Below are 9,606 nucleotides of genomic sequence, written 5' to 3' on the forward strand. Positions count from 1 at the left end.
TTATACAAATACTGCAGAATTAAAATACATTTTATACAGTTGAAGTTGCTCAGAATGCACCTACAATTGAAGAGTTTAGACTAAAAGCTAGAAAAGTGTCTATGACAGGCTTGATGTTAGACTGCCTTTAGTTTAACAAGTAGTTTTAGTGCATATTCCTATGAAAGTACTGACTTCCATAGAAGACAAAGTTCTAATGAGAAACAAATTCTTATAATATCATGCTCAGTAACATTAAGTCTAACTCTTACATTTAATTTTGAAAGAACACTTACTGTTGTATTTTCAAGATTTACAACTAGTTTTTAATTTGGCTATATGTACAATTAAAAACTAATGCATAACAGTAGAATGCAGACATGTGCAAATGTCAAAGATTTTGTTTAACAGAAACTCAAGTTCAACCAGATTTTGTTCTTGTGCCTTATGATTTTTCCTAGGTTTTCTCCAGACCTTGATCATATTCTAATGCACTAACCACAATGACCTTAAAACTCCAAGCTTAACTTTCATAGTCTTTTATGAATCATCAAAACGTAACTGAATCATCAATATAAAAACAATTACTGAAAAAATATACATGGAACTGAAGAACTGCATCACAGTTTTACTTGAGACTCTATCAACATGTACCTGAATTGACTTTGATAAATAAGTTACTGAAGTATGTAATACAACCATACTTACCTGTAGGAAACAGCTAGAATGTTAGTTCGGTAACATTTCATACGTGTCCAAGGCAAAAGTAGACATTTAAAGTACTTCTGCAAGAGATTGTTGGCTCTTAAAGCCAACTTCAAACAGGAAAATTATTCAACAGATAAAGTGTATTTTCATTTGAAAATTGTTTTCCATCTTACAAAATTACTACTTTAAGCATTTCTTTGAGGGAAAAGTGTGAAAAGGCCGAGAGCATGCTGTCTAAAAATACAGTAGCAATTTGCGAGCAATGTTTCTGCAGAAAATTGAAGCTTCCAACATCCAGTTTAGTAGCAAAAATATTTATTCTCTTTCAACTCTTAGTGTGTTTCTGATGGTAACCTCCATTTTATTTTTAAACTGCTCGTATGTCTTTGTTATAGGGAGTTCCAAGCAATTAAGGAGTCTGTTTCCAACTGGATAACTTATATGCAAAAATTTTATAGTAGGTTCAGGATCAAAACCAATGGGCGGTATGGAAAAAGAACCTGTTACAAAGAGCAGAATGTCCTCCAATGTCACTACAGACTCACCACCTAAAAAAAAAAATAGGATTAGGTTATATCATTTATTGTCTGTTACCCTCATAAATAATTATCCTGCATGTTAAGAGTTAGAAGAAAAAAACCCACCTGAGATCAGGAAACCCCAGATCAATATGCTGAATGAGTTATATGGCCAAATAAGAAAAAATTTATCAAGAAAAAAGCACTTGGGTTAGTTCTGAAATATCTTAATAGAAAAAAATGCAGTCTTCTGCAAGAAGAGACCACTGTTTTCAATCTTTTTTTTCACACACACAACCTAGTAAGTTCACAGCAAAGCTGAAGAGAGGGAATTAAAAGATTTTTCTGTACCACTCAGGTTGGTTTTGTTTTAAAAAACTCCCAGGAGTTCTAGTACCAGTATTCCAGATATTTATCCCTCTGAAGTTTGATTATAAAAGGTCAATATTTTCAGAAATTATAATTAGTAAGGAAGAAGAGGAAGAGGGAACAATTAGGAACTAGCAGTGACCTCAAAATCCATTTATTTACCCCACTGAACTCTTAAAAAAAAAAAAAAATCAAACCCTGTATGTATACCAGCAGCTAAACAGGGAAGGGGAAAAAAAAAAAAATTACTTACTTTCCACATCTTGCAAATAACCCATCCAAAAATCAGCACCTTCAACTTCATTTACATCCGATGAGCAATGGATTGTAAAAAGATCACAAATGGTTTCTGCTGAAAGTCTTTCAGGTTTGTGGCACAATATACTAGAGAACGCATCCGGATGCATTTGCATTTTCTCTAGCACACCAAGAGTTTTCAAACCTTGCCTAAAACTAGGAGAGAGGGAAAATAAAGAAAGCAAACATGCATCAGAAAGCCAGTAGGTGACTAATTGTACTCACCATTTTATAAAGCTCTAAGACCAGACACAGTAAGATTTCCCCATCTGCAGTCTCCAAGTCTTATCAATAAGGTGCACACAGTAATCACATTTTATTTTAACCTTGGAAAATTAATTAAATTCTCATTTTAACAACTGAAGTGTTTTGGTGGGGCTTTTTGGGCAGATGAAAGACATACCAGTGATATGCAGAAATCAACTATCCCCTAGTAATTGATCCTGGTTTACTTTTAATTTTTATGTAAGAACATGCTGAAATTCTTTCTAACAAATACCACTTCAGAAAAGAGTTTAAATTCCTTGTCCCTAGGCAAAATAAGGTGCCTTAAAAGATAGTCTTCACTTGGCTTCTGCAGTCTGCATGTGTTTACATGCTATTACTTCTCCCTGGGCCAAATGCAGATAACCATATCCTTGGCTGCATTAGGAATCCTGGTGCCAGCAAGTCAAAGGAGGTAATCCTTTCCCTCTGCGCAGCACTTGTAAAGCCACATGTTGTGTGCAGTTCTGGGCTCCCCAGTGCAAGAGAGATGGACATACTGGAGACACCCAAACAGACGGCCACTAGGATGATTAAGGGACTAGACCATAACTCTACGAGAAAAGCTGAGAGAGCTGGGACTGTTCAGTCTGGAGAAGGCTCAGATGGAACCTCAGCGTGTAGAAGAATCTGAAGAGATTGAGCATAGTCATCAGAGCCAGGCTCTCTTCACAGGTGCCCAGAGCCAGGACCAGAGGCAATGGGCACAAACTGAAACACAGGAGGTTCCATCTAAACATCAGGAAACACTTCTTCCACTGTGAGGATGACCGAGCACTGGCATAGGTTGCCCAGAGAGTTGTGGAGTCTCCTCCATCCACGGATATATTCAAATGCTTTCCAGACATGGTCCTGGGCAAGTGGTTCTGGGTGGCCTGGTTTGAGCAGGGGATGGTGGACAAGATGACTTCTAGAAGTCCCTCCAACCTACACCCCAGTCTGATTCTGTGATTTGACTTTTTTTTTTAAAAAAAAAAAAAAGCCCAGCTTTACAATTTGACCACTATGTTAAATCAGAATTAAAATTTTACTTGTTTACTCATCATTTCTTAGATCAATAGACTGCATCAGTAAAAGTCAGAAAACACATCTTGAAAGTGTACAGTCAACATTAACAATTAAAGTAACTAACTCTTTAATTACTCTGTGATTAATACTGACAAGCAAATTCTTGCTCTACTCACTTTTGCACATAAAACCCATCTCCAAAAATGCACAAAATCACATTTTCCCATGAACACCCTATTTATTACCTTTCACTTTTTAATTGATCGGTAGTTTTAAAATTTGATATTCAATGGTCAAATGTGCCACAGAGTGGCATGTATTTCAACCAAGAGGGCCTTGACTGAAAGGCTAATTACTTTCAACGTTGTTAAAAAAATCCTCACATTCAAAATTAGCTTTTCATAGCTCTTGGAAATTCAGTTGATTTAAATTTGTCAAAGATAACATCATAAACATATTAAGTATAAATCCAACTATACTTTTTGGAAAAATTAGCATCCAATGCCTTTTTACTGAGCAAATGAAGAATGCAAATTGGAAGTAACATCAGAGCACTCAAAAAACAGACAACAGCTGCAACTTTCCCAGCTAGTGAAGTCATCACTAACTCATGGAACCATCAATGTAATGCTTACATTTTAAGTGGGCCAACTTATACTTGTGCACAGTATTGCCTTCCCTAATGGCACACACAAACTCCCTAATTAGAACTCTGGAAAACTCATTTAAATTCTAAACATATGTTTAACACATCTAAAATTTAAAGATTCTAAATTTGAGCAATTTTGAATTAAAAAAATGAAAAAAATGTTATAGCTAGAGAAATTTTGTAGTGCAGAGATCTTTGTCATGCTATAGCTTACAACTGTCAATCTGATCTCTTCATAAGGTTGAGAAAGGAATGTGACCAAGGAGAAGTGGAACAGAGCAGACACGTGGACAAACAATTGCAGTCTTTCAATCTAACTAACTAGTTAACAGTTGTTACTTAATCCACTGAAAATTACAGTACCTTTTTTTGGTTTAAATGGGGAATAAGTAAGAACATGTGAAAGTTAGTTTTAGCAACATATTATTTAGTATTTCAGTGTTGAAAAAAATCCAGTTAGTTTGAAAACAAACAAAACAAACCTTTCTAAGGGTGACATAATTCTCTTGATTACATGATGGATCAGTATGTCATTCACCAGCATATTCTTATCACATAGAGCTGTTACAGGTCTTAAACATCCAGCAGCAGCAAGGAATTCGTAAGAGTTGTGTATTGCAGACTGCAGGCTGGGCAGACTATTTGCATATTTTATCTGTATCAGAAGATAAATGTTAGGAAGTTGGCATGTGTGTAAAATGATACTGAATAAGACCTTCTTTAGCTCCAAATACAGTCTTGAACAAGAGTTTGCCAATAAATTTAGTTTTATTTACCATTTGTATTGTTTGTGCAACATCAACATCAGCAACATCTTCCAAAGCTGGCTTCACATTCTCTGGACCATAGACAAGGCAATTGAACAGTGTTTTGGAAAAGAAACCAGGAGATGGGCCACCATGAACCAGAGAAACTGCAATCATCTTACCAGCTTCAAAATAAAGATTCTCTTTTACAGCTGCAAATGAAAAATATATATTTATTACATATGCACAAAAATAATCTGTTATTCTCAACTTTGTATAGAAAGTCTCCTAATGCAATTCCTTCTTACTTTACGAGATGCAATAAATGAGATTTGCCAACTCCTGCTGGTTGAAACGATAAGACCAGTTTTTTTTACATAGGATTACAATATTCTTTTACTCAAACTCCTCAGCCACTATCAAGGTTTGGGAGGAGATGTAACTTTCTCTTCCAGTTTGTACTCAATGCACATTTAGTTCTGAAGCGTAAGAACTCAAAGAAGCTAACTTTGGGTCTTTAGGGAGCATGCTATCAGAGATAACGTTCTAGAAATTTGAGGAAAGGAAAATAAGTAACATAAAGTGAGTCAGGAAGAAAGAAATTCACTTGCAGAGAACAAATACATTTTAATTTAAAAGTTCCAAGTCTAATTATATGCTACATTTTTTCCTTGGTTTTCATCAACTTTTTCAACTAAATCACTTTTTTGTCATTACAAATTTGCACCCCACCCTCTCTGGAACTGAATAGCAAGAAAATTCAAGAACCAATTTCTATCCATCGGGACTACAATTGTGAACTGACAATCATATTCGCTGTAAAATCTTTCAAGTTACATAGTTCTTATTGTACTTTTGAAGAAAGCATTTAATTACCTTGAAAATCAAGGGACAAGTTCTTTGCAGAAGAGCCCTCAAACAGTGATGAATTCTGAAGGTGATGCATTAATAATTGGAAGAAATGGCGTTTTGATGCAGCAAAAGTATCTCTCTTTGATCTATTTTTGCAGTTTGTGAATTTTATTTCAATGGTATTTGTAGGACTGAAGTTGCGCTGTCTAAACCCTTTCAAAGTACTATTCCAGATGTTATCTGCATTGATGTTAAGCCTTGTGGTTTTTGTATTAACTTGTAGCTTTAACTCCTTCAGTATATTAGAAGCTTCCATTCTCTGGTTTCTTAAATACCTACAAGAAAATTGCATGTATTTTCAGATGAAATCTGATTAGTAATTAGCAAGTTATATAGGAAACTTCCTAAAATCTACTAAGAAAAGCACCTCTTAAAAACACTTTAGTACATTTATGTATTGGCTAAATTATAGAAGTAAAATATTTGGTGTAGATTCTTCAAATTTTAACCCTGTAATGTGGTAATTTTAAAGGACCTCTAACAAGTAGAAAAAAGGAGGTAGAAATAATTACCTTGGCATAAAATGAATAATTATTTTCTTAAATCAGTTACACTAACATAGTGCCAAACAATCCTCACACCCTCATTTTACATTTGATCAATGTGAAACAAGTGAGAAATTAACATAAACATGGTATAAGCTCTTCAAAGAGATGCTCTGCAATCAAATTAGAATACACTGTCAACTGTTCACTAATATTTAATCTTTGTCACTATAATAAAAAATATATTTTAGTAGGGAGAAATATTGCAGTTATTTAAAAAAAAAAGACACCAGTCTAAGTAAAACCTTTGGTTTTTTAACTTGAAACCAAAACTGTTTCAAATACCCTATCTACTGGAAGTAACTAATACCCTTATCAGAATTTTTAGCATGTATTACAGGTAGGATTCATAAATTAAGTACTCGCAAGAAGACTAAGAATTTTGTATCCTTAAACGGAATATTTTATATTAGAACATATTATTTTACCACTGATTTAGCATAATCACAAACTATTCCTATGGTACAAGTGGCAAAAACATTGAAAATTCAGGACATGACCAATCTGAATAAAATAAATAGGCTTCTTTTTATTCCCCCTTTTCTAAAGAATGGCTTACCATGCTTCCATAAGGACAAACATGCATTTCTGGGGTTTGATCCCCCTCACTAATGAACCTAGAAATTCTAATAGGTACCATTATTTTCTCCTCAGCCCCTCTAGAACTTAGAAACAGCAGAAGCCTTTATCAAGTTATGGCTTCAGCTCCTCAGTGTACTCCTTCAATTTTTTCAGTGACCATATATACCCACAAATACATATAGCCATTGTAAGTGTATATATATGTACACACACACACCATGTTCTGTAGGAAGTGTGGAATAAGGCCATATGCTAGATTACTCTTCAATGTAAGAAAAATAGAATGAAATACTTTTTTCTCTGGGACCAGTTCCTGTTTGACATCAGTGGAGATAAGGACATTGTCACTCTGTTGGATGCTGGAAGCTCTAGGTGTGAACAGGGTGACAAGTTGTTCTGGCACATTATCTTTGGTGATCTATAAGCCAAAACAGTACTGTAAGAAGAGATGCAATTGAAGAATGCATAAACACTTATTTGAAGGTAGCAATACAACTTCCCCCTATTTCAGTATTGAATCTCATTTGCATATTCAATTACATGAAGTCCATCAGTGCCTGAACTACAATTTAAAAAAATAATTCAGTAGTTTATTACACGGTAGTTTTCCGATCCGTTTTGAGTTACATCCCATACATGAGATGGAAATCCTGACTGATACAATAAGTGAAAGCTAAAAATATTTGTTTCTACAGACTTGAAAAGGTTTTATTACAGCAGAGGACAACATTATTATATAAACATCTCTTTAAGCTAGATTACTAGCACACTATTAATATGCAAAAAAATACTGATAAGCAGCTTTAGGTTTTGCCATTTGTACATTCAAAGTTACTTCTGAGTTGTTAAGACTCCTTCTACAAAGATCTAATTTTATCAAACTAAAACTGGTTACATACCACCAAATGCAAAGAACTATGGCAAATTTAGAGTTCATGACTTAGATTTAATCCCTAAAATTTACTCCAATTTTATTCAATTTACAATTCAGCGTAAGAAGTTTCTCCTATGGAATTAGCCATCACCTCCTCACGTTTAAATACTATTTTATGTTATAATCAACTTCTGCTTGAAAACAGAAAATTACACACTGAAGACAATTGCGTTGAGATCCAGGTGACTGCCGAGGGCACTTTGGAGATGGCTCTTCCAGCAAACAAGTTGTCCCATCTGTCTTTTCAGAGGTAGTCAAAGAATGCTTTTTCCGTTTGCTATAGTTCCCTGTATGATTAAATTAATATAATTTAGTCAAAGTTTTTAGATGTGAAATACATAGTATTAAAATTTATAAAGTTACAGTCACATCTGTAACTCTACCTGATTTTGCAATGATACTTCTGCATTCCATGCACTCCCAGTTTTCCTCCCATGACTTTATAGATGAACAGGCCAAATGAGTTCCACGGGAGCCACAACACTGACAACGCTTTATTTCCCATTTACTAAAATTAAAAATTTAGGTACTTAGAATTAGACAGAAAAATGAGGCTAGTTAAAACAAAGAATATTCATCACTAAGTGTAATCCAGACACTAAACTAACAAAGTATAATTTTATCGATCTGGTAGAACTGTATATAATCAAGAGAAACTTTTTTCAGAAGAGATGTACTCACAGTTCTTAGCTTCAACAAGAAAAAAAAAAAGTTACTTATGTTCCAGCACCTTGTATTGAAAGAAGCTAATGAGTTAGTGTTCTGCCTGCCATTAGTCAATAGCTTGCAGCCAATATTTTGTCCTCATGTTGCTAGCCAGCAACATCCTCTGCATTTTAGGGGTATCCACCATTCAGCTTCTCCAAATGGTACTTTTTTTTAATGGAGCATATCTGATTATTCTTATGCATTATGAATAAGACTCTTCATTAATGACTGTGCATAAGTTTCTGTTAGTTCTTTTTCTCCAGATTTCTTTAATTTTGCTGAAACATACAATGTAACAATTGACTGATATTAGTTCAAATACTGGAAGCCTAAAGGTACAACTCTTAAAGGCAAAGTAATTACTGAGATGCTGTCCTAGTCCCAGGCAGCGATGAGCTGCTCTCCTAGGGCCAGTTTATAAGATTTTGTTTCATTCCATAATACATCAAGTGAGTGGTCACTGTACCCCCATACCGGCAGCGCTGGGAGCGGGCCAGGAGAAAGCTTGCAGAAGCTGGACACGGAAGGTGGGAGGGGGTCGCCTGGGAGGTTCCAGCTGGCAGCGTTTTATTTATATTTTTTTTTTTCCCCCCTCTCCCCAGCGCTGTCATTTCTTTCTCCTGACCTAGCGGTTGGTGATTAGCAGACGGTTAGCGTCTTTTGTCAAGGAAATTGCTCTGGGAAAGGGCGGTTGGAGGTTTTCTTCACTCCTCCTCTCGGCTCCCGGGCTCAGGGAGGGTTTTCTCCTCGGGGCTTTGGTTTTATTTTTGCTTGCTGTTCTGGAACCCGGCTGTGTCCACCCGCGGGTGGTGAGATCCTGTATCATTTGTTCTATTTTCCTGTTCTTTTAATTACTTACTAGCAATAGTATTGTTAGTAACTCCACAAATTTCATTTATATAATTAAATAGTTCTTAACTACTTACAAGCCTCCCTTGGTTTTTTCCTCACTGGGAGTGGAGAGGGGGGGAGGGGTGGGGTGGTAGAGCACTTTACCTGCCCGACAGGGCTAAACCACAATAGTTCTTTTTGACACCCAACGTGGGGTCGAGAGTTTAGATCAGAAACAGATCATGTGTGACAAGCCCGGAGAAAACAACATAGTGGTGGCTGATCCAGGCGCCGAGTTTGGGACTTTTCAGGCTGCTGACCAAACGGCAGGATCTGCTGCCTTATGTGTTACTGATTACCTTGATTTTTTTATGTGCGAGCCAGGCTTAGGGCTTTGGTCAGGCTGTTCTGTGTGCTGCTGGTGCTGGCAGGGGTAATCTACCTCTATCTGTACTTAATATTGTTGGCCCCCCCATACATCGTGACTTATCTCCTGGAGGGTTTCCACAATTCCACCTCTCCCTTTTTCCCCTCAGGGACACCGCCGATAGGGGAG

The 9,606-nt window shown here is 36.0% G+C and overlaps 1 protein-coding gene across 1 annotated transcript in view; it reads right to left on the reverse strand.

Annotated features, from left to right (window-relative positions):
- Positions 1-1,002: 1,002 nt before the first annotated feature.
- The window catches only part of LOC104512237 (G2/M phase-specific E3 ubiquitin-protein ligase-like), an 8,972-nt gene continuing 368 nt past the window's right edge, over positions 1,003-9,606 (reverse strand). Inside the window, exons 2-9 of the mRNA XM_010155153.1 lie at positions 7,895-8,019; positions 7,669-7,798; positions 6,870-6,995; positions 5,415-5,725; positions 4,569-4,750; positions 4,275-4,447; positions 1,828-2,027; positions 1,003-1,235 (exon numbers count right to left, since the gene is read on the reverse strand). Of these exons, the coding sequence (XP_010153455.1) occupies positions 1,003-1,235; positions 1,828-2,027; positions 4,275-4,447; positions 4,569-4,750; positions 5,415-5,725; positions 6,870-6,995; positions 7,669-7,798; positions 7,895-8,019 (1,480 nt within the window). The remainder of the gene's footprint in view (positions 1,236-1,827; positions 2,028-4,274; positions 4,448-4,568; positions 4,751-5,414; positions 5,726-6,869; positions 6,996-7,668; positions 7,799-7,894; positions 8,020-9,606) is intronic.

This window comes from Eurypyga helias, unplaced genomic scaffold, assembly GCF_000690775.1.
Source record: "Eurypyga helias isolate BGI_N326 unplaced genomic scaffold, ASM69077v1 scaffold557, whole genome shotgun sequence".
In the NCBI taxonomy this organism is placed as follows: domain Eukaryota; kingdom Metazoa; phylum Chordata; class Aves; order Eurypygiformes; family Eurypygidae; genus Eurypyga; species Eurypyga helias.